The 26456-nt window shown below is 41.4% G+C and overlaps 1 protein-coding gene across 1 annotated transcript in view; it reads left to right on the forward strand.

Annotated features, from left to right (window-relative positions):
* The window catches only part of LYRM4 (LYR motif containing 4), a 66191-nt gene extending 46403 nt beyond the window's left edge, over positions 1–19788 (forward strand). The window contains exon 3 of the mRNA XM_066624385.1: positions 19441–19788. Within this exon, the coding sequence (XP_066480482.1) occupies positions 19441–19503 (63 nt within the window). The 3' untranslated portion in view covers positions 19504–19788. The remainder of the gene's footprint in view (positions 1–19440) is intronic.
* The last annotated feature ends 6668 nt before the right edge of the window (positions 19789–26456 follow it).

A 26456-nucleotide genomic window follows, 5' to 3' on the forward strand; every position in this document is an offset into this window, starting at 1 on the left:
GATGATCTTACTGGACAACTGATGGAGGTGAAAATTACATTAGAAGAAAAAAAACAAAAGATTGAGAGATTGGGACAAAAGATAAGAAAAGATCAAGCTAAAATATTGGAGATAGAAGAAAATCAGCACGATGCAGACACAACGTTAATGGAAATTCAGATGGATAGTGCAGCTCAAGTGGTGAGGATACAAAATATACCAGAGGAGAAAGGAGAAGATACATTGCGACGGATTGTCAGATTAATATCAGAATGGATTGATACATTAATGGAGAATCTAAAGAATTGGACTCAGTGAGAAGAGTAAGCACTTCTTATCTGAGAAAACACGAATTGCCAAGAGAAATTCATGTGAAATTTATCAGAACCTTTTACAGAGATAAATTACTGAAGGCCTCACAGGAAAAGGAATGGACAGTGGATAATAACAAAGTCATCATTTTGAGACATGTTCCATGGAGAGTGAGGAAGTAGAGAAAAGAATGTGAAAACCTGACAAAATTTTTAAGAGAAAGGCAAATACCATACAGATGGCTTTCTCCGGAAGATATGTTTTTTCGGTATCGGACACAGAGATATAATATAAATTCAGCAATGAAAGCAGAAAACTTCTTGAGTACAATGATGAAAGATGAGATAAGAAAGGAAGAAAAGGAGGAAGAGAAATCGAGAAGAAAAGAATTAGAAGAATATAGACCAGAAATGGAGTCGGAAGAAAAGAAATCAGATGATTTAGGAACAACAGATGAATCAGAGAAGGAAGAGCTTAGAGGAGCGAGTAAGACACTCTCACCAATAGCAACAAGAAAAAGACAAAAAGAGAGGAAGACCAGTAAAAAGAAACGTGATGACTAATGAGTAGGGCATTGTTGGGGAATAAAAAATTAGGATAAGTTTTTGTGGTTTCAGATTTAAAAAAAAGATGTTGCCATTTATGTTAAAGAAAGATTGAGATCAAATTAATGTATGCATTATAAGATGGACTATTGGACTTTGAGATATAAGAAGAAACAATGCATGATAAAATTGGGCATAAAATATAGGCCATGATATCACAATAGATCAATGGGAATAGATCTGGAAGTATAATTTTTAAAAAAACTTATTAGAGCAATAAATTTTATATTATTTTAGACAATATAGATAAAGAAAGAAAATGATGTATACCTAGTTATTATGATTTTAACTGTAGTGAGGATCTCATATGTTAGATATTGGAAGGATTCTAAAATATTAATGAAAAATGAATTAATAGAGAAAATAATGAATGTGACGGAAATGGACAGACTTTTAGAAGTTTTGAATTAACAACGAAAACCAACACAAATTGAACAAGGGAAAAAACCCTACTTGGTTGAAAATGAAGTTTTAGAAATATATGATAGGGCATTTAGATGATTGTATTACATATATATTATCTTTGATATGATATGATACATGTATGATGAATGAAAAGGTATATTAAGAGGTAAATTTAGAAGAGGAATTGATCAAGATATGTAATGATTTATTAGTTTTAGTGATATATGATAATGATATATGATTTCCTGCACCCTTTGTGTTTTTGTGTAGTGAAGTGTGTTATGTTTTTTGTGTTATATGTTATGTGTATTTGTTTATAGTTGTTTTTGAAAAAAATAAAAATTTTAAAAAAGAGGTTATTATGTACCCATGGCCTCCTAACTTGCTTTACAACTAAATGAGAACTTTAAAGTGGGCCCAAACTTGACATAAGGGAAAAATCTTCCTTTTATAAAACATTTTTAGTGCATTCTTCACAGATTCACATTTACTGGAGTCTATCAGATTAAATGGATTGAAATCAGTATTTCATCCAGTTAACTTTTGGGGGATTCATGAATGTACCAAAAAGGAACATAAAGTCATTTGAAAACTATTGTCGCATAACATTGATTTAACCTTACTGAGCCAAAAATACAAATTCTTTTCCCCTTTGGGTATATTTGTATAACAGAAGCAAAAATGGCTCCTAATGTTCTCCAGAATTGATGATCACAGCATTTATGATGCTAGGAAGATTAAGTACAGGCAATGATAGTAATACTAAATTTTCTGTTCATAAGTGCTAATTTGCAAATCTGATATAAACCATTGACTCCTCTTATCTCCCTTTTTAAAAACACTCTCTTTGGGGATGGAGTGTGGCTGTGGAATGGATTTTTGTAGGCACTGTTAGTTCACAAAATTTCTTTTTTATATTCCTTTTTTATTTATATTAATATAAATATATAAATAAATATATTTATATATTTATATTATTATTTTGGCAACACTGGCAAATCTGTATGTGGGAAAAACAGGAGTTCAGAGTGCTTTTACATTAGCACATAGGATACCCGGCATCAAATAAATGTTGAGAAATAGGCCAAAATGAGATGATACATCAGAGATGTGGCTGCCAGAGAAGGCATCAGTCCCACACTATATCTTCCTCTTTTCCCCATGGGACCTAGTGCAAAACATGTGTTGTGACACCATCAAGTTTCCCCACCTCCTTTACACATCATTTACTGCTACTTGCAGTAACAAATAAACATGCAATGCAATAATGTCACTGCATCCACTTTTTAATCCTTAGATGTTAGCAGTGAAGGCAGGAGGCTAAAACACTTGGTTGCTGTATTCATTGGCAGCGCTGAATTCGCTGTCAAGCCTCATTCTGACTATAAATTGAATTGTGCCTTTTAGCATGCGCTGCTGGGTGATACTGCCAGGCTGAACATTTCTGGATAGGTGTGCATATTTCTAGAGAGTCATTTCTCACTTCTCCCAGTCTCCATGTCAGCCTCCACAAAAAGAGTCAGAAAAGACACTGAATTAAATTTTTCTGGGACAGGGCAAGAGGCCTATGCCTCTGGGTCAGCTTCAAGAAAATGGTGCTGAAAATCTTTACTGAATATTATGCAACAGTGCTCATAAGTCTTGGAAAAACATAGGAAACCCTGGCTAAAATATGTTGGGGTTTTTTCCAGTGAAAAAAGATCATATTGCTGAAAAGACCATATTGTTACTGTTGAGATCCACCTTTTTCTGTGTGGGATGTACTGGCAACTCTTAATCGAACGTTGATTAAGTTTAGCCTCCATTCTGCCACAGTTCTGCTTAAAGCAAAGTTGTCGGCTACAAATCATAAAACTTAGATGTTTGAAAAATAAGAGTAAGACCTGTAGACTTCTGTCCACTTGCATCAGAGAAAGTCCCATTGAAATCAGAGGGCCTTCCTTCTGAATAGGCATGTTTCAGATTGCACTCTGGATTCTTTTTTCTGCTTGCTTTTTGAGCCTCTGACTCTTCCTGAATCTCTCCTTTCCCCCCAGTACAGTTGGCCCTCAGTATTCACAGGGGATCCATTCCCGGACCCCCATGGATACCAAAACCTGCGGATAAGCAAATCTGTAAGTCACAAACATCACAGGACTTCCAATCGCAACCAGAAGTGGCTTCTGGTCGCTTCCGGGAGGTGTTCTGAGGTGCGGGGAAGCCGTATGTGAGGTCCCTGTGCCTCAGAAGGTCTGCCAGAGCCTTTAAGATGCATTTCCGGATTTTCGCTAAACCAGAAGTGTGTCTCAGAAGGCTTCAGATGCAGGGAGCTCATCCGCAGCCTCAGAAGACCTCCCTCCCAACACAAGACTCTTCCAGTTACATCCAGGGGGTACAGTGAAGCCCTCCTAACTCACATTGGGTCACATCTAAAGGTCGCAAACCCATGGATAAGGAGAGCTGATCTGTATTTAATCATAACCATAACGTTGTGGTTACTTGAAGGCTGAAACAAACATTGGTTTTTCAATTACACACAGCCCTTGTTATTTGTACCTAATTCATTCCCGGCCTTTACAGCAAAAATTCAGATGAATACAATTATTACATTAATTTAAATGGGAAAAATTTTTAAGTCATTGCAAAACCATTCCAGGTTCACACAAAAAATCACCTGAGATGCCTAATACTAAGGAAAAGGCTGTGTGGCATGATAAATAGAATAAATAACAAAAATATATCAATAAGTTGCTACAACATCACCTAATGTACGTGCCTTGAAAGCCAGTAAGAAACTTAGTACATGCCACACACCTGCTTGGCACAATTTTTAGTTGCAGACTCAGCTTACATGAACCAGATGCCTTTTCCCAGACTGTACTGTATAATAGAAAATTTTGGTATGGATAAAAATATGTTTTATAATATATTCAGTTTGTGTAAGTGAAAATTCATTTAGCAAATGTACCGATAGCAAGAGATGTTTATGTTTATTCCATTTGTCTATTTTTCAAGCCAAGATACTTCTGTCTGTGATTTTCAATGCATGTGTTATGTCTGCATTCTGTCTTACATTCATTAAAATTAACTAAGATAAAGTTTGAACATATGACTGCATGCTCCTTCAAGTATAGGAGGTGCTTATTCTGAATGTCCGATGCTGCTTAGTAATCTGTATTAGAAATGATATCGGTACTATTAAAGAGAGTGATAAATTTTTTATTCTGCCTTTTTTTAAAGTCACTTAATTATTTCCACTAAATTATGCAGTTATTTTAATATGTAGAGCTAGTAAAAAGCCTATACAATAGATGTGGAAGATCAGTTCATATTAATCAAATGTGTTCCTGGTACTTAGACCTAAAGTTTTTCTTTTCCCTGTAAGATTAGCACAAATGCCCCTAAGCAAGGTTGATGGATGAATGTTCTAAACCCAAGGCTGCACAATATCTGAAATTCTTAATATCACATTTATATCTCTGTTCCCTCCTCTCCCCCCCCCCCCACATTTCTCTTCATTCTGAGATAGTAGCTAGGAAGTAGCATTCATGTTATTGAGAAGGATACACATCTCACAGCAGCAGATTTGTTTGCCACAAAGAAATTACTGTTTCCTGCAGGAACATGAAGCATGAAGGGGAGACATGCCTGCACAGATGTTGGTAAAAAGAGGACATGAGCACTTATTGGCAGAGTGGTGGCAGAGTTTCTTTCCCTACCAGAAAAGGACCCTTGAACCTCTCAGCATTGCCTACCTCCAAAAGGTTGTTCTAATTCAGGGGTGTCCAGACTTTCTGGCAGGAGGGCCACATCATCTCTCTGACACTATGTCAAGGGCCAGCAAAAAAAATAATTAATTTGCGTTTAAAATTTGAATAAATTTATATAAGTGAATATATTAGAGATGGAACTTATATGCATGAATGAAGGTCTTGCAATAGCTCAAGGCCTATAAAAGGCCTTGCACAAAGCAAGGCTAGCTTTTCCTTTGCTGCTGCTGCTTCACAGACGTAAAACAGCAAGCAGTGGAGGGAGCCCTCATCCCACAGCTCATGCAAGAGGTCGAACAGTAGCACTGGGCCAGCACGGGCTCCAGCAAGTCTCTGGAGGGCCAGAGGCTCAATGGAGACTGGGAGCTCCCCATGGACCAGATTGGAGATCCCTGAGGGCCGCAAGTGGCCCCCATCGGGGTTGGGACACCCATTCTAACTACTTGGAGAAAGGGTGGATAAGATGCCTTGAGTGCCTCCTGGGTGCAAGGGGAAAGTGCAGGGTATACTACTTTTAATAAATGAATGCTAGTTAGACATTCATCTTTTGAATAAGGACTGTTAGTACACCTGAAATTCAGACAGTCCAATTCATTGGTTATAGTATAAACTAAAATGCAGACAATTGAACAACATTAATTTTTATATAATCTTGTCAGGAAGTTTTTAATATAAACCTAATTTTTAAGGCATAAGGAACAGATAATTTTTGGTATGTATTTATTTATATATATTGTTATTCTGTTTTTCCTTCCAACTGGTATCTGATGTAATGATGGCTCCCTTGTAATAAGTCCACTATCACTGAGTGAAAACTTCTTCATGACTTGCTTCTCAGGCCCTTTTCAGATGTTCTTCAAGGTGCGACCTCTGAGGCCTGATACAGCTTCCACTAGAGCAGCCATTCTCAACAGACGCCATATGGCCCCTTGGGGAGCCCTAGCACACTTGAAAGAGCCAAGGGGAGCAGGGGGTACATTGCCCCAGGTACCACACCTTGTGGGGCTTAGAGCAGCCATTTTCAACCACTGTGCTGTGGCACACTGGTGTGCCGTGAATGGTCCCCAGGTGTGCCGCGGGAGTTTGGTGGAGGGTCATTTATTAATAGGACCATTGGGGATATGAGCCCCCAACCAATAGCAAAGTGTGCCTTGTCAATTGTCCAAAAACTGATGGTGTGCCTTGACAGTTTTAGTACCTTCTCAGTGTGCCATGGATGAAAAAGGTTGAAAATCACTGGCTTAGAGGCTCCAAAAGGCACTTCCGGTTTTACTGAAAACCAGAAGTGCTTATTGGAGACCTCCAGAAGGCACTCTCAGAGCCTCCAAAAGGTGCTTCTGGCATCCAGGGGGGTGTTAAAAAGTTTTGTGCCCCAGGTGCCAGATGCCTTAGCTATGGCACTGAAAGGGTCCACAGACCGAACAGATAAACATAACAGATTTTATCTGTATCTGTTCATGTTGTATCCTTGTTGGACAGGGAGCCCTGGAACCTGAGAAGAGCTCCTGAGGGGCCATAGCCCAAAAGAGGTTGAGACTGGCTGCACTCTAGCATGCCAGAGGGTCCCGCCTCTGGTTCCAAACCCCCCCCCATCACATATTCACAATGATATCAGTGTTTTTCTGAAGAGACAAATGCTGTCAAGATTAGGGATTCTGAGTGCATCGTGGCTGAATAGAGATCTGAACCCACATCTTCCTGGTCCCAGTTCAACTCTAACCATTACACCACACTGACTCCAGTCAAGAATTTCCTCTGATCCCTCTAAGAGCTTGACTAGAGACAGCCATTTTCATCCATTCCCTTGCTCAAAGTACAGTAATAGGAACGATAACTTTCTTGGTATTGTGGCTACACAGCTTTTATTAGAGCACCATAGAAGGGAACCTTGGGAAGAGTGCAGGGCCATCGCTAACCAGGAGCTGAAGCAAAGCTGGTGGTATCACTTACATCTATCTTGGCAGTTACTGTGAAGGGCCTTTCATACAATACAGTATGGACTTATTGGTTCAAAATATGTAGTTAAGCATTTCTGCCCAATGTTGCATATACACAACAGGGATCAAATGTGTACACCTGTGGGCTGGGCAGAAACGGGTTAACCAGTCAGTTGCTTCTTGGTTACTACAGACAGTTGAAATTGAAGGGTGTGATTTATCAGATAAACCTCTTTTAAAATGTAATGGGCTGGCTAGTGTGGAGGGTTAATTGGGAGCTAGAGCTGAATAGTCTCTGGGGTGATAAATGCATAGTGTGCTAGATACATGTGGTTTGTTCCTTATTCATATGCACCATCACACATGAACTCTAGCCAAATAAATACATCTTAAAAGACAATCTCATGTTCCTGCCAGGCAAAGTATTTGAAATTGCTTTGAAAGTGCAACACTGCCATCTATAGGCTAGCCCATATTTCTTGTCTTTAGGTTTTGTTCAGTTGTTTAATACTGACACCGATTGTCTCTATTAAAATATATTCTTTATAAGTACAGGTGTTTTTGAATTAATATCATTTTAACATGTAGGCTCTTGAAATATATTTGAATTAGCTGTACCCTTGGGATTTCACCACTGCATGGTGGATTTGGAGAAATGCTCCACAAGAACAAGGAAAGTGGTAATAATTGGGGTCATAGGTGGACAAAGCATATGGTAGCTTCAGTTCTGTTCATTACCTGTACTCTGGACAAAGCTGCTACCCTGACTCAGGGAGCAGCAGAACATTCAGCCCTTTTGTGATGCAGAAAAAGGTGCCAATATCCAAGGATCTGGTGACACCTTGTGTTTACCCTGCTTTTTTGAGCCACAAGGTGAGTGGGCCTGGACTGGGACCACAGCAGGCAGGGAGAGAGAATTAAACCCTTTCCAGCCATGCTATGGTCTTGACAAAAATTGCCCATTTACGATTTGCCTTGGGAAGGAAGCTGCCATTGACTTCTTAGTGGTTTCTTTTATGTAACCCATTCCTGTTCCCAAGTGTCCTGCTGCTTCACCTTCAGGGTGAGTTACCCACAAAATTCTCTCTACAGTAGACAGGTTAAGGACAGCCTAAAACACTGTGACTTCCTTATTTGCCTTTCTTGTTCTGTGTTACATGTTACACTTCTTCAAATTTTATTGCCTAAGTAATATGTCTTCACACTCATGTGGTGTGGATTAGTTAACACCCTTCAATCATCCTAAACATCTTGCACTGTCTTATTGAGGAATCAGTTGATTGTAACATACCATTTCGCAGTGCGAATGCAGTCCCACTTGTTCTCTTACCTTGAGGAGGCTTCCATGACTGTCCTTCCACTGCAGGATGCAGCGCATGTCCTGTTGGCAAAGCTGCATCAGTGCTGGAAAGTTTGATGGGTTTGGGCCCTAAGTGGACGATCATCCACAACACTACCAATACCAATAAATTGGTTGGTCTTCAAGGTGCCACAAGATTTGTTGTCATATTTCCTGCTACAGAGTTACATGATTTACCCCTCTGGAAATTTTTAGCCATCATATTATTCTCACTGGGTAGTTAAAAGGTAAGATATTTTCCCTTTCTTTCAATACATATATGGACTGAACATTCCAATATGCATTGGTGACTATGAGTAAGAAATGAAGTTGTGGAGGATGATAGTAATCTGAACGAATTAATGCCAAGTACAAGGGAATAATCTTGTATGTGCAGAATAGTAATCTCATCTCTTCACTGCCTATGAGAAAAAATGGGTTGCAAGATACACATGACCTTCCAAATGTCAGCAAGATAAAAAGTTAATGGTCACAGAAGGTCCAGACGCTTATATTTACTCATGTTATACACTGTCTGGGAAAACAGCATTAGTTGCTTTTTAAATAACTTGCCTTTCTCGTTGAATGTTACTGAAACATATTGTCCATTCCTCCATTGAAAAGAATTGGTACAAATGCCAAACGCATTTTGCCTGTCGCCTTGTCCATTTGATCACAGGAAGGCGGAGATAATGCAGGGACTGTGTCAGTAAATCACCTCTGGTAAAATGGGAGTAGGAAGTGAGGCTTCATCTTAAAGAAATGCACGTTGAAAATGAATTACAAAATTGAACAGGTGTAAAGAAGCTGGAAGAGCTGACAAATACTTGAAACAAAAAAATTAAACTCACAAGCCCTTACCCCTACCCCACTCTCAGGTCTCTGGCAGGAAGCTCAGTTGAATTTAGTGGGACTTATTTCAAAGTAAGGTAATCCCCCCCCCAGGCCAACCCATGCGTCTTTAGCATCAGCCTTATTGCAGGTGGTAAAGTTTTTTGCTGCATGGAAAGTAGCTAATGGAAGCAGATCATTCATTTGATCTTAAAAGCACAGGAGCAAGGTCAAATGGAAAGGTTTGGCAGCCCTACTTCCAAGTAAATGAACTTAAAATCTTTTCTATCCATGTTTACTCAAAATTTTAAGTCCCAGGAGTACAATGGGATTTTCTTTCTCCAATGTGCTGCAATCGAGGTCACACTATCCAGTGAGACTTCTTTCTGAACAAATGTGCATAGAACTGGGATATAAATGAAACATGTGTCTCACTGCTTTCCCACACTCTCATTTCCTGTTGCTTAGAAAGAAGCTATCACTATTTTTATACAGTGGTGCCTCACAAGACAAAATTAATTCGTTCCGCGAGTCGTTTCGTATTGCGAAATTTTCGTCTTGCGAAGCGCGATTTAAAACAAACCAAAACAAAAAAAATGCAAAAAAATTCGTCTTGCGAAGCACGGCCATAAAAAAATTCGTCTTGTGAATCACCAAAAAAATCACAAAACGCTTTCGTCTTGCGAGTTTTTCGTTGCTCAAGGCATTCGTCTTGCAAGGCATCACTGTATTTGTGTATGTATTCCTTGTGGCAGCAGCAAACAAAATAGGCGTCCGTGATCCTATAGCTCAGGGGTCTCCAAACCCTGGCCTGGGGGCCAGATGCCGCCCACAGCAAGCCTCTTTCCAGCCCACAGTCAACCTCTTGTCCCCTGAAAGCCTCTGACCCTCTCGACTGAACTTGACCAGAACTGTGGTCTGATTGTGTCTGGAGAGTGTTCTGAGGGCCAGAGAGGTTGAATGAATGAGCCCATTCATTCATTTATTCACTCATCTAAGTTCCATCTCTAATTTATTTATTTAAATTTCATATTTAAATTATTTTTCCGGCCCTACACACCACGCCAGATATTTGATGCAGCCCTCTGGCCAAAGAGTTTGGAGACCCCTGCTATAGATTAAGGCTGCTTCAATAGCATGATTTGACAGACTTCATTTGAAGAATCCAAAAGTTTAAACACCCCAAGCTCCAATAGCAATTTTGCATTCCAGTGGTGCTTTAAAAGTTTGATGTGATGAATTGTATTTGCAAACGTAAACATCTACAGGCCATTTAAAGAGCTGCTGGCAAGATGTTCTCAAGATGACTTTACAAAGACTTCTGCGAATTGAATGTATTATTCAAAATAGAGGCTAGGATGCATGTCTACTAGAGGCCATGTGCCTGAAGAGTTTCCCTAGCTGCCACTGCCACCCCACCCCAAAAAAAGCAGAAATTCAATGACGTCCATTGGTAAATCCAGAGCCAACTATTCAACAGTTTGACATCAAAGTGGGGAGGAGAAAGAGGGACACTAGCATGCTGTTCTTGTTTGTTTTTGTTGGCTTTGGGTGCATTTTATTTAATTGCATAGGGTTGTTAGTAATTGCCCTTTGTTGCCTAAGAGGATGATTGCCAACGTGGCTGTAGTCCTCTTGTGTGCACGCACTTGCTCCCACTAGTGCCTGGATGATAGCCCCTCCCAGAGTGGTGAGTTGTACAGCTTGACCTTTGGAAAGAAACTGACACCTGTATACTGGTCCCCTTACTGTTTTTCGAGACCGGCAGTTGCTATGGTGGTAGTTCAGTAGTAGAGCTTGGCATGCCGATGGCCTTGGGTTCACTTCCAGGCAGCTGCAGGTGGGACTGGAGAGACCTGAAGCTGCTGTCACTCTTAGATGCACTCTTAGATGATGCACACTCTATCACAGTTAGATGGACTAATGATCTAACTCAGTACAAGACAGCTTCATGTGTTCATAAACATACACACAGATGTTCACAAACATACACACTTTATGTTTTAATTATCAGGTTTGACCTGGGGCAAAATCTTGTCCCAGTAGAGAGAAAGAGGATACACTTGTGAGACTTGGGATTCCCTTCTTGCTGGCACAGTCTTATCTTCTCTGGGTGCCAGGGATGAAGCCTACCTGGGAGCCCTCATTTCTGACTTGCACTGTTCCTGAATGGCAACTGGCTGGTTGCAGTTATTCAGTAATGAGGAAAATAGCACTCTATGTATTTACGGACTGTGGATACAATCCTATACATACTTACATGGGAGAAAGTTCCATTAAACTCAGTGGGGCTTATTTCAGAGTAGATACACATAGGATTGTATTCTGTGACTCTTAACTGCATTTAATCCAGAGCCAAACCTCAGAATTAAAAGCAGTTATGAAACCATTCCTTAGGAAGTCTGATTGTACAACAGTAACTGCTTCCCAGCCTGTAAAGCACTACCACTTTGCATCACGTGGACTGAATCCTGCTCAAGGATTCGGGGGGGGGGGGCTTATTTAAAACATACATGGCAAAGGAATCCTTTCCTGCATAATTTTAACTTTCCTTTTTAACAGTGCTGTGGTTCTCAAAGTGTGAGATGGGCCTTCCCAGGGAGGAGAGACTTTTTGACTGCCCCCTCTGGGTTGGTAAGGAGAAGTAGTCCTTTCCCAGTCAATGTAATACAGGGGTTTATCAAAGTTCTGCAGAAGTTGATTTAAAAAATGCAGAATGTCATACTGGGTACATCATTCAACTTCTAGATAATTTCAGTGTGTATTTTATTAAATAAATTCTGAGCCCTTAAGGTTTATTAAGAACCTATTCTTAAAGATGCTTATGCATTGCTACTAAACATAATGATGCCGAAGCGGTTTCTGAGTAGGGCGGTTTCTAGTGGTCGGGCCAGGAGTTTCCTTAACCTGCAGAAGGTGCCTTTCCCAGTGACTAGCAGAGCCAGAATTGTGCTAAATGAGAGAAATCATGCTTATTTTGCTCAATTTTGCATATTTATAAAGGTTACAGGAGTTCACTGAGTTACTTTGGCACTGACCTGCTTTTAGTCCAAAGAACACAAAGCTCCAGCTGTGCCCTGTCACTTGTGTTGATTGTTGGTGCTAGTGGTTAATAGGAAGTATGTATTACACATAATTGATGTCATTTTCCAGTTCTTAATCAGTGGACAAACTGGAGCTGTTCCACAATCGTTCCTTTTCTGAAACTGCTAAGCCTAGCATAAACTTTATGAAAACTGTAAGCTGTTATTAGAAATAATGAGATTTGAGAGACCATCAGGGCTACCTCTTGATCAGTATATCTGCATTTGAGCCTTTAGCACATGTTTCCAGTATGTATTTAAGCTTCACTCTGCAACTATACAGATAAGTTCATAGATTTAACCTACTTTCTACGCCACAAAGGTATAATTTCTCCCTATCTTAGTACTTAACCGCATGATTTTGTGCTATTGTGTGTGTTTATCTTTAGATAAGGAAGGCACTGTCTCTCAACCCTAACATTCAAGTCTACTTTGAATCAGAGCAGGATCTGTCCTTAAAGTTGACTATATTGCAGATTCTGTTCGCTGGGGTCAGTTGCATTGCCAAGGACAAACAGCCAGCCCATTGAACTCACAACAGCAACTGACTCTGTGGTTGGCAGTTTCAGACAAGGCCAAAGATTGAATGGACAGAAAGGAACCTGATGTTCACGGACTAGGTCAATGCTCCCTGGCCTTTGTGCACCCATCAGCAACCGTATTGAGCAAACAGAAGCTGCAAGTAATATTGTCCTTTTATTTCTTCCTCAGGAGACCTTTAAAAACATGCTAGAAACCAGGGCTTGAATATTTGGGGAAACGGGTGATTTGTTTGCAAATGGCTGGGTGTGGGCATGCTCTCTTGCAGACCATTCCTTAGGACCTGAGGTTTCAATATCCCTCTTCATTCCAGCAATAGTGTGTCTTCTAAAGGTTGTTTACTGGTGTTTCTTCAGCATCTTTGCAGACTCCTCTGGGGTCACAATCTATTATTTATGTTGTTTTTCTACACCACTTTGTGAATTTTTGTTGTTGAAAAGTGGTCTGTAAACATAAATAAGTGAGGAAGATGTTCAGCACTGGAATTGATTAACAAATCTGGAAATTAACTTGTTTCAAGTGAAACAGAGCTCTTTGGCAGGGAATATTTGCCTGAAAATAGAACTTCATTTTAACCAAATATGATGGCACACACTTTCTGGCTTTCCTGGTGGTGATTGCATTATGGCTCCAAACATCTTGGGTTGAATCCTAACCTGCTTTTGCACAAACTCAAGGCATTTTTGTTCACACAAGGGGGAGGATTTTTGGCAACTCTCTGTGGCTTCCCAGGCCTCCTAATGCCTTATAAGGCATAAAAAATGTCACTGCTGGTTTCAAGGAGAAACTGGAAGTTGCTTTTTTTAACCTTAAGAGTCTGAGCCCACCAGAGGCTGCGAACAGAGGTCCTCTGCGGATCAGGGGACCCACCAGAGGTGATGGGAGCAAAGCTCCCCTCGGGTCTGGAGAGGGCATGTGGGGGGGGGCCACAGACCCAATCCGAGGGTACAGGATCCACAGATACAGGGGCCCCCCGTAAACCACAGTTCCATGTTATCTACAAAGACAAGGAATTGCTTTTGATCAGCTAGAATTAGAACACGTCAGAATAGCAAACCAGTTTTGCCATTTTTGCCTTCATAAGTTCTATGTGACTTGCTTACAAGTACAAAAAGTTTTTCCAGCTTAACTATGGAGGCAGAATTGCACATCTGTTCTCAGTACATTATATTCTAATAATGTCAAGCAATAGGGATAGTAAGTCAAATGGTAAAGCAAGGACTGGCCCGTCCATGAGGCCATTTGAAACAGTCACCTCAGGCACCAGACTTGCCTGCCTCCACTGCTCTTCCTCCTCCTCCCATTCCATAAATTAGAAAAGAAAGAGGGAAACAAAGTGAAAGTGCAGAAGAGAATACAGTTGTTGGGTAGAGTGTTGGGGGAGCAGAGAATGGCACCAGGTAAAGGGGGCAGCATTTGGCACATCATGTGCCAAGAGATCTTGGGCTAGCCCTGGTAAAGCTCTTCTGAAATTGTATTACTTCAAGCTACAGGGTAGGCATTTACATATTTAAATCCTCAGTTGGGGGGGGGGGTGGCATAATGTCCTGCAGATAGAAAACTGCCTTGTCAAGGAGAAGGGCTTAAACTAGCTTTTCCTTTGACATCCTAGTTTTCTACATAAATATAGGGGAGGCATTTAAACATGCAATTTCTCACTGCCTCAAGTAATACAGTCCATGAAAAACTTCTTGATTTTGCTGGTAGTATAAATTGGCCCAAAGTGGTTTGTTTCCTTTTGAAAAGGGGAGAGATAAATTGGAGTTCCAGTTTTAGTTGTCAGTGCCTCTGGCATCATGGAACTTTTACTAATGGGAAACAACCTTCACAGGATTTTGGACCACAACGCCTGTAGGTGGTGTTGGCAAAGAGAATAGCAAATGCTAATTTCTCCTTCTGTAAGACATTTTTTTTACAAGGGATCCAACTTTACAGTTCTGGCATGCCTTCTCTTCTGTCCCAGTGTTTCCATAGAAACAAGTGGAAAACAGCAAAAAGGAGGGGAGGTCTTCACAACCCTAATTGTGTTAGAGCTCCCAGTTGCCTTTCCTAGACCACAGCATTTATTGTATTCTGTTGTCTAGATCCACTCCTCTTTCTGTATTTTGAGATGTCAATTCTATAAACTTTTCTCCATGTCAACTGTAATGAAAACAAGATGAAATGGTTGCTCCAACATTTAACTTTGGCACAAGCCATGAGATTTGGTAAATCCCAGCACTGCAACTGCTGAAATTCTCTGGTTTACTGCTTTTGGTCTAATTGGTGGTTGGCAACCTTCAATCTCGAAAGACTATGGTATAAGCCTGCTATAGCACCTGGTAATCCCAGGCAGTCTCCCATCTAAGAACTAACCAGGCCTGACCCTGCTTAGCTTCTGAGATCAGACAAGATCAGGCATGTGCAGGGTAACAGTTGCTCTAATTAAAGTGAGCCAAACTTAATGCTATTCTCTTCCTAGAATCCTTCTCCAGAATTATGTGTGTTAATTATTTGGAAAATGTTTGAAACATCTACAGGCTTGCTGCAGCTCTGAGCATAATGTCCATAATGTCACTTCAAAAGATGAGAAGTCAAACATAGTTCTAAAATGTAGTTTGGATCATGTGATTGAATGGGCAGTGGTAAAAAACTGGTCAAAATATATGTATCTTATATTAGGATTATCATGATCATTGGCAGAAAATGATAGGTCCTTACTGGATTGTGTTCACTGTCGGTAAACATAGGAAAACATTTCGTCCTAGAGTCTCCTATTATGTACAAATCAGGACAGTGCATGATGACCTAAACTTGGCTGTCACCTGTGCCATTAGAAGTACAAAAGTTCATTTCGGCCAACTCTCAAATATATAACTGATATGTGTGCAATGCCTCTTTGTTCTTCCCTCTTCAGTCTTTTTTCCTTGCCAGTAAATTGGTGGGTTCATTAGGGCCAAAATCTCCTGGGTTTTGTGTGTGCTGCCTGTTCTTTCTCTTCCTGCTCAGTTAAAATGTGAATAGGCATTGTACCATGGTGAAATGGTATTATAGGAGGTATCTCAGCTGGCAGATCTCTTGAATGTTGCAAGAAAGCCCAATATTGTGTTCAGAGTGAGAATATGAGGAGGCCATACTGATTAGAGTCTACTTGCACTGTGGCATTGGCTATGGTTGAAGAATGTAAAAGCATTATGGCCAGGATATGCTATAGAAGGAAAGTTGTTTAAAGGGGGGAAAAATCTGCTATGCAGTGCCCTTTCCATTAATTTAAATGGAGAGGTTTGCTCCGCAAAGTGAATATATAAGTGGAACTCCTCTCCCTGATAACTAGAAAAGCTGCCTTATGCATGTGCAACTATCATTCCATTGGCAGGGTGTGCTTCATGGCCATCACCAGGAGCAGCCACTGTCAATGGTAAGTCAAAGGTGGAGGGGCACAACTGAGCAGGGAGTGGGGGGAATCTGGAGGCAATGGCACATGCCAGATATTATCCCCTTCAAGCCAACAACCCCTGTCATACAACAACCCAAACAAATGTTGCCAGAAGTGATGGTGTGTGTTCAAGGAGACCCATAGGCAGCCCCAGAGCTTTCCAGGAGGTAAGTATAACTACTTGTAATCCCTTGAATTGCCCCCTCCCTCAGGATGCAGTACAAACCGTTTTGGCATGACTGGGGGTTGTGGTGGATAGGATTGGGCTGAAAGCTTCCAACATTCTACAAGGCCTTAATCAATCCTGCCTGATGGATTAGTTCACACATTTCTCTGCAAGTCATCCAGACATGATTAATGAAGTGGAAACCAATCTATAAATTGCACTTAATCAAAAGGCCAGGTAGATAAGTACTGTACATATAATGTGAGCGCATAGGCCATATGTAACTATATTAAGCAAGCTTATTAACAAGTTTAAACTGGAAAACTATATTTAACAATGGTAAATGAAGAGAGATTATCCTTGGAGTTCTGGTCTGACAATGAATAGAAACCCTCTCTCCATAATTGCAGCTAGTTTATGGCATTCTCCCCTGGCTGGATACAGAGTGAATCAGCTGAGTGGTTGTTGTTTTTTAAAGTTTTTTGAACATCTGATCTATTGGCTCAATCTTCTGCCAAAAGAATGGGGAAGGAATGTTGTGTTCTAGGTCATGCGTCCAGTGGGCTCATATCCCTGATTCCAGAACTCCTGTTTTCAGCACAGACCCTACAAGGGTAAACAAAGCAAGTCTATCAACTAACACAAGCTGTGACTGCCTGAAATGCCACTGCTTCCCTTGTGTGCTCCTGAGGTTTGCCCATGCAGATGTGCATTGTGGCTGGCCTTAATTGCTGCACCAGAGCAGCTCCAGTCATTCTCCCATGTTTCACAAGCAGCCGGTTTAGTATATAAATCTCTTTAACTCCTGTTCTGAAGCCTGACAATATAGCAGAGTTCTGAGGTGGCATAATGAGTAAACTAATTCAAACTGCAGGAAAGGATTCATAATTTTTTAAGTTAGAAATCACACGCAACTAGCACAGCAGTGAATGGATTGGGTCTCACCCTTTATCCTAGCATGCTCACAAGTCCTTTTTATTTTCTTTTAGGAAGAGGTTTTTTTTTACGTTATAACCTACATGTTAGCCTCCCACCTGCAATCAAAAGCAGTACAGTATATTTCACCATCTCGTTTTACTGCATGTGTACTGAACAGGGAATTCCAAGGAGAAATGGGCACCCATACTCTGGATCTGTTATTTACTAAGAAAGATATCTGGACTTAGGCTTGGAAGATGCAGGTTCAAATCCCCACTCAGCCATGAAGCGTCCTGAGTGCCCTTGAGCCAGTCACTATCTCTCAGCCTCACATACTGCCCAGGGTTGTTGTGAGGACAAAAGGAAAGGTGCGACTTTGTACACCACCCCAACCTCCTTGGAGAAAGGGTGATATAAAAAATGTGGGAGGGGGATAATATTTGGGTACAGTTATCCTCTTACTTCTCCAAGTAGAGTTTAACCACCAGGCTTACTGAAAGAGGATAACTTTCTTTCTCAGAATAGCGGCAGAGTGTTTGCCTTGTGTATACAGGCGAGACCTCATTAGCTACTGATTTGACTCACCACTGATACCAGCATCCCCCTTGTAACAAGGGAAAAAGCCCCAAAATCAAATTTCATACCTTTATGCTGTTGAACTGACCCACTTCTGGGTTTCTTGCTCCTCCATTAGTGCCCCAGGATGCATTGGTATGCAAAATTTGCAATGCAAATTGCATTCAGCCACTAGGTGGGATGAATAATTCCAGAAGTGGGCCTATAAAGCTATTTTTCCACTGATTTGGTATCCACTGCTTTTTTTTATCCACTAGGGGTTCCAGAATCCCCGTGGATAACAAGGCACAACCTTGATTGGAATACTGTCACTCAGGCAAATGCAAAATGGGAAAATACCACTGAGGAGAATGCTGGGGTAACTGAACCGGATGCGTCTTGTACAACGAACAAATACACAATATACATGAAAACTATATAAAACAGGACTGACATAAGACATCTTCCTGAATACCTCCTTCAGAATAACCTAATTCTGTGTGTTTTTATTTATGTGGAATATGCTTGCAAACACAGAGCATGAAACAGTGATATTTATAGCACGAGATAACAGGACCATGAAACAGACAGTATGTCACAGTGTAATTCAAACACAGTTCTCTTTAAGAAGCAGCATTGAGTTGCATCAGTTACTCATTCTGAATAATTTCTACATATTATACAAGTTTGTGTCCAAGATGAGTCATTTTTTAATGGTTGAAGATCCACATCTTTATTCAGTGTATTCAAAATACATGGCATTGGTGAAGTGTGATAATAGTTTCACAGCAGAAATAATTACTACCTATAACAACCTTATCTGATGGAAATGGAATTCATTAAGTTTCACATAATTCACAGCCCAATCCTATCCACACTTACCTGGGAGTAAGCTCCATTGACTATAATTGGACATACTTTTGAGTAGACGTGGATAGAATTGGGCTCTTAGGCAGAAGTAACTTTAGATTGGACAAAATCGTTATACAGTTCAATCATTTCTATGTAGGCATGGTGTATATGTACATTCAGCTTCCTGTTATGCACAGGTTTTTGTTGACACTCCTGGGTACTAAGAGAATGACATGTTTGCTAAGAAAACCACTGTCTCCATAAGAACAGAGCAATCTTTTCTGATGATGAATAGCCCAGTCCAAAACGTAATGCTTTTACAATAGATCTTGGGCCAGGTCAGTTATTGCACAGAAATAGATTTCCCATGGAAACAGCCCTGTTGAAAAGGTGCAACATAAAAGCAACTAGACCTGAGGGCTCATGTTTCATTGGTTAATACTAAAATTTGTAAATATTTATGTATTTTTCTTTTGCTGCACACCTGTGCTGATGCATTATAGCAGCCAGTGTTAGTTGTGGGTGTAGCAGCTTTACAAGGTTGTTGTGAAGTTGGCGGGGGGGGGGGGACGGGGACATGTTACTAAATTTACAGATGATTGGGTCATTTCAAACTCTCCACATGACCACTTTGTACTACTGTATACATTTCAGTCACGATCTCCTGTAGTGAATGTAAAGTAGTCAATAGTAGGACAAATTGTTCTTGTGTGACAAGAGTCAGAACTATACCCTTATTTTTCTTTAATTCCAGGTCACCATTGGTCAACTATACTCAACACAGAAGCTTGTTATTGAGGGGCCAGAAAAGCTCTGACACTGAACAGTCTTCTCCTGGAGCAGTGCTGGACCAGTTTCAGTATTCTACAATGCGCACAGATTATTTGAACATATGGTCTCTGTATGTTTTGAGCTGTCTTACTGCTATCATAGAATATAATTAAACTCTAGTTGCTCACTCGGTCTTAACCTAAGCTGTCTAAAATTTCTTTTCATGCTCTAAGTGTACTACCATGATGATGTATGTATGTAAGTGTCCGATTATCAATGTTTGCTAGTATTTTCACAGTAGTTTCTTAACAATAAAATTTCACAAAACCAGGTTGGTTTGTTCTTTCTTCAGCAGCTGGAAGAGCAGAAGATTCTTTCTACTCAGCTCAAATGCTTACAAGAATATTTGTTACAACTTGGGGAGATTAGGTGTAAAGTGTTGTGATGAAATCTCTAAACCAGCTAAATCTGCTTACATTGCAGATTCAAAGCTACTATCCTTAAAAAAAAAAAAAGAACTTGCTCCAATGCAAGTCTCACAAGCTGCTGGAGAAGGCTTGAAACAACCTTCATTACTAAAAACCATTTTTTAAAAATCTGTACTACAGCCAATTTGAACTCATTTCTAATCTAGTACTGGTTCATACACAAGATAAGCATTCAGAAGTAGTTTATTTAATGTCATGTGTACCATATGGATCAAATATACAGGTCCAACCTCCTTATCCATGGATCCAGGTCCCGCAGATTTGATCCAACGTGGTCAAATCAACAGGTCCCAACCCACATCAGGAGGGTTGACCTGTAGGTGTTCTGAGGCCCAGGGAAGCCACACATTACCTCTCCAAGCTTCAGAAGGCCTCTGGAAGGCCTTTTGTGAAAACCAGAAGTGCATTTCTAAGACCTTCCGAAGCTCAAAGAGGCCATGCACAGCCTCTTCAGACCTCAGAACACCTCCCCACTGCCAAACAGTGGATTATTTTATCCATGGCTTTTAGCATCCATGGGGGTTCTGAGAACAGAATCCCCCCACGGCTGCCAACAACTGATAATGTAACTTTCCAATCTGGGAACCTATTTTCCATCTACACCTCATTTCAGCTAGAAAGCTCCCGTGCTCCGACTTCCCTGAAAGGACAGATTTTCCTTAGTAGAGGGAACAAATCTTGACTGCCTGGCTCTTTCCCTTTGTCCTTATTGCAATCAGATGTAAGGAAATCTTCTAAAGAGTATAATGTGCTCTGCATTGTTTAACATTCAGGAGAAGCTGGGCATAATAGAGAGCAAGTATTCCATCTCATGAAGATTTCTTCAGTAATATAGCAATTGGAACATTCCTATTTTATTAGTCTGAATAGAAAGTCATAATTCCCCTTTATGAATTCTCTCAGTATTAGAGTATTCAGAACAGGGGAGAAGACTGACCTTCAGTATTTTTCTTTTGTGTTATCATTTCTGTACAGCACTTTTCCTCTTCTGCAAAGGTACTATGTATATACAGCAGCTGCAGGAAGATTTGCAGTTGGCAACTTTCATTCTTATCCATTTGTAGAACCTTTGCCATGCCACTGTATGTGTAGTCTGTTATAAAATTTCTCCCTGCCAGTTTTGTCTTCAACTCAGACAGACAACTTATTCAGCACTATGGAACAAACTATAAATATGAACTGAAGGCCTATGGGAGAAACAGATGCAAGGGGTTAACACATGTAGTTTAACAAGCACAATTTTATTACAAAAAAGGTACAAAACTAGCTAATATTAAATATTCCCATATATTCTTGTTCAGAACTTATTGGCTCTGATTTATTGGCTCTGAAACCCTACCACTGATTTATCTCCCCACCAACCTACATGATGCAGCAGCACATCCTATGGTGGGGGGATGTAACCAGATGGCCCAGGAGAGGTAAGTGAAAATATTTACATCCTAATTTGACTGGCCACTAATTGGTCTCTTCAAACCTATACCACTATTTAGCCAGTATAAGTCCAAGGAATCTCAGGAAATGTGCCAGGCCAGGAAATGGGGTATTATTATTATTATCAACAGTATTTATATACTGCTTTTCAACTAAAAGTTCACAAAGCAGTTTACAGAGAAAAATCAAATAACTAAATGGCTCCCTGTCCGAAAAGGGTTCACAATCTAAAAAGATGCAAATGAATACCAGTAGACAGCCACTAGAACAGACAGTGCTGGGGTGAGGTGGGCCAGTTACTCTCCCCCTGCTAAAAAAAGGATACAATCATGGCACATACTGCTGCTTCTAAGATCCACCACCATAGATTAGATTGGGCCATTAATCCTCATTTATATGGGTTTATACAGCACAGGAGCAGAGAATATGATGATGGAGCTAATAATGCACCATATCAGATCAATCAGCCTTTTTAAAAGCCACATTCTCAAGCTCACCTTTGCTTATATGAGAGATAAAACTAATTCTAGCAGCAGTTCCCAAACTTCCCAGTGCCATGACCCACCTCATCCTCAGCAATGGGTTGTAATGCTGTTGGACAGAATGACTTACCAGGAGGCTTGGGATGCCTCTTCCAGGTGGTGCCAGGCTGTTGACCCATATCCTATGGTGGGTGAAGGGCAGTTAAAGCACTGAAAGTTGGTTAAAGGATTAGGCTGTTAGTAAGCCACTAAAAGGTAATTTCCATACAAAAAAAGGAGTTTCAGAAATGCTGCTAATCCCATCCTATCAACCTCCTTATCAAGTTGATAACTCTACTCAAATACTGCTTTATGTACCAAAATTAGATTGTTTACTGTTTCAAAGGTCCAGCACTGAAACACAAAATCCAAACTATTCTAAAACTGACAAAAACATTCAACCTTTTTAGTAGCACATCTGCTGTAACAGCACTTGGCACCTGTCATGGAGACCACATGGTCCAATACAAAGTTTCATGAGAGCTCATCAGTTATCACAAGAAGCCTTGAGGAAGCAAGTGTGACTCACAGGCCAGATTCACCATTACTGGATTCCTCTTAAAACAGCTTTCCACAACTTGCAATCTACTGAATACAGTACTTGTGATGGGCAACAAACCATAGTACAGGTTTAATAACCCTGTTTAATAAACCTTTACTGTGCTGTTTTGGATTCTTGCATAGGATGGTCAAGCACCTGACAGGTGATTGGTTTAACAGGTTGCTAGTTATGCAGAATTAGGTTAGTTGCAATAGGTCTAGATTCAACATAGCACACTTAGCCCATATTTTCTTAAAATTACCGTAGATACTCACCTATAAGGCGAAAAATTTCTTCCCAGAAAAGCAACCTGAATCATTGCCCCACCTTATCTCCGGGGCAGGCAAGCAGCAAGGGGGGGCGAGTGAGCCAGCCAATCACTATTGTGGGTGGGTGGGAGGGAGGGAGGGAGGGAGCAAGTGATCTTCTGCTAAGAGGAAGCTGTGCAGGCTGGGGTGCTGCTGAGCGTTCGAAGCTGTCTATGGGTGTGGTGCGGGTGTGCTCCACATGCTCCTTCAGGCTGTTGCCCAGCTGCAGAAGCTCCAAGGGCAGGGCAGGGCAATTGCCACTGCAGCCATCAGCAGCCCCCCTTGCTCAGCACCAGTGCCCATGGAGGCATGGCAGCCAAGACAGAGCAGGAGACAATGAGCTGTGTGTGGGAGGGGGCATCTGAGCAAGGGAGAAGCAGTCATTTGAAACCACTGAGTCCATCTCCTCTTTCCTTCTTGTTCCCCCTTCCTACTGTATTTAAACTTCAAGCACTCTATTGGAAAGCCCAACTTGCTAACCCCCTTCCCATCTTCCCACAGATGAAGTTGGACAGGGTGGGGAAGGGGGGAGAGTGATCTTTTTAGAGAGAGAGAGAGAGGCAGCCTGCAGAAGGCTGTACCTTTGTTTCTCAAGCCACTGAAAGGGTTAAGTCCATCTCCTCTTTCCTTCTTGTTTTTGCCCCCTCCCCCTTATTGAATCCAAACTTTAAACTGTTGTGAAGCTGAGGCTTGCTAGCCCCTCTCCCCATAATCATTCACCACTGATGAAGTTGTACTGGGGGGGAGAGGAAGAGTTAACTTTTATAAAAGGAAAAGTTTGTGTGTGAGAGAGAGAGCACTTAAAACAGTTAAGGCTACAATCCTAGCCTCACTTTCATGGGAGTAAGCCCCACTGACTATTAAGGGACTTGCTTCTGAGTAGGCATGCCTAGGATTGGGCTCCCAGTCTATTCCCTCCTCTTGCTTTCCTCTCCACCTCTCCCCTTACTGTATACAGTCACACTTCAGTCTCTCCTTTGCAAAACTTTTTGCAAACCTCGTTGCTAACCTCATTTCCCCCTATCCTCACCAATGAAGTTGGACTGGAGGGGAAAAGTCCCTGCATTTGTGTATGGGGGGGGGGAAGCATCTGTGAGAGAGAGAGAGAGAGAAGCAATCTCCCTGTGTGTGTGTCCTTTTCACTGGAAGAGTCCTGGAGACCTTGCAAAGATGTAAAACATAGGAAAAGCAGAGAGTAGAATTTAAAGTAGAATTATTCTGCAGCCACAGGTATTTTAGCCAGAGATCTTAGCTGCATGCTGGCAGGAGTTAGGAAGCACTTGCAACAGCTGCTTATGTAGTAAGCTTTTAGGAGAGCATGCTTGCTTCTGCAGTATCCCCCTGCCAGGAACTCCACAGGAGTGCCGCTGCCCTTCCTCCACAGAGGGTCTACTTCCAAGTAAATCAGGTACAACTATGTGCAGCTGCACTTGCTCAGTCATTCCTTGTTGCTTGTCTCTCTACTGTGAACTGAATTGCACACTCCCAGTTGTGTATTCTACGGAGAGTCTTTGGCTTAAGGTACCAGGCACTTAGGAGGATTTCATTAACGGTTCTACTGGTATGCTGTTTCCAGTGTACTTAGAGCCCAATCCTAGGCTTGTCTACTCAGAAGTAAGTCCCATTAAAGTCAGTGAGGCTTACTCCCAGGAAAGTGTGGATGGGATTGTGGCCTTACTCTGATAGTGTTTACATATGGTTGCCGAGAGAATAATTTTAAAAATTAGTGAATAAAAATGTATCTTATATGATCTATGAGATAGATCATAGTTTTTAATAAATTAGAGACTACTTTAATACTGTTTTTGCTATACTATGTATACATAGTATATATATGTATACATACTATGTATGTATGTATACACATAAAATGTATGTATGTATATGTATTTATGTATGTCTACATACTATGTATGTATACATGTATGTACAGATGTATACATACTATGTATATATACTGTGTTTTTAATAAATTAGTGACTGTACAGTTCTTAGGTAACAATTACTGGGAGGTTATTTTTCAGGATCTGGCCTCGGGTAAAATCAGACAAAATTATAGTCAGACACCTCCCTAAGTTAAACCCCTCTCTTCTCCGAGGGTCATAGCAAATTCCATGATTTTGGGCTCAAAACCTGCCCTCGTCTTATCTGTGAGATCGACTTATAGGTGAGTGTCTGCAGTGCTCATGCTTCTAAGGCTGCAACCCTAGGAATACTTATTCCCATGCAAGTTCCCTTGAACATAATGGTTTTTACTTCTGTGTAGATATGGCTGGGTTTGCAGTATAAACTAAGCAAATAATCTTTCTTGACTTTAAACACCTGTCAAATACCTGCTCATATGTCCATTACACAAACAGGTGTCTCAGATCCAATCTACCCATTACCCAGTACTGTAACAGTAAGGTAAGGCAGCATTTTTGAATGCTTCCCCTGTATATACAAAGTATGCAAATATTTGAGGAAATGTTTATCACACACCACTGCCTGATTTCCTGGTCTACTGAATGCAAGTGTCTGGGTTCCCCTCCTCCCACAGGTCCCCAACTTACCCAGGGAGAAGACTTCTGGGCCAGAGGATCAGGGAGGAAGCCAGTGGAACATGGGGCCTCCTTCCCATATGCTGCCTGGGCACTCCTGTGGATGGCAAAGCATAGCAGAGGAACACTGCACACCAAACCCCCCCCCCCCCGCTTTCCCCTCCGCCTTGGAGGAGGGAGGGGGGAGACAGAACACAGGCCGTTCAGCTGCTGGGCAGCCACCCCTCCTCCACCTCAAGGGAGAAGGGGAGCACTCAGCTGAACCACCTGACACCGTCTGCAGAGCTACAGGACCCAGGTGGGCAGGACCAGACCAGACCAGCCCACCCCCCCCCCAAAGGCAGCGACCAGAGCAGAGGCAGCAGCCTCCCCAGCCATCTCAGGAACAACCCTGGCAGCTCCAGGTGAGAAGAGGTGGGAGGAAGACAGAGAGAGGAAGGGGAGGAGTTGTGGTAGTCCTAAGGGAGGGCAGTCCTAGAGACACACCCTTTTTGTATCATCCCTGTGAGGAAAGGGTAGGGGCCTGCTCTACATAAACCTGGAGGCCAAGGATGACAAGGCAGTTGGGAGAACAGGCAGGAGGATCTGCTGACAGCAGCCCCTGCTCCTGACTGGCAAATGCTGCCAACCCAAAGAGGGGGAGCTGGGTGATATAACCCCCCTTTCTTCTGGTAAACTAGTCTGAGGCCTCCACCAGGGGGTCCCCCTGGGAAAGGCCGGGCAGGTCAGACCCCTCCCCCCCAGGGAGGCCTCACTTTTTTATGCCTCTCCACCTGAAGTGGAACAGTTCAAATTCTTATCAGCTCACTCTTTATAAGTGTAGATTGAGCCTCAGGAGCAATGGTTATAATTCCACAGATAATCATTGTGAGGCTTATGAAGGAGTGAGAAAAGTATCAAGAACTATACTTTATACCATGGATCTCCCATTTATCAGTCAAAGCACTTGTGGATTTGAAATGATGTCAACATAGTGAGAAATATGAAAGTCACCAATGAACAAACATTTCTGAACAAAATAGCTCCAGCTAATTGAACAGGGTGCTGCCTTTTCTATGCTCAGAGAGACAGATGATCATGCACGCTATCCCCAGACAGTCTTTTAAAATGCTTATCTAAATATTAAATTTGTATGCCTGGCAGCATCAGGCTAAAATGCTTTTTTGA

This window comes from Tiliqua scincoides, chromosome 4 (assembly GCF_035046505.1).
Source record: "Tiliqua scincoides isolate rTilSci1 chromosome 4, rTilSci1.hap2, whole genome shotgun sequence".
NCBI classification, from domain to species: Eukaryota; Metazoa; Chordata; class Lepidosauria; order Squamata; family Scincidae; genus Tiliqua; species Tiliqua scincoides.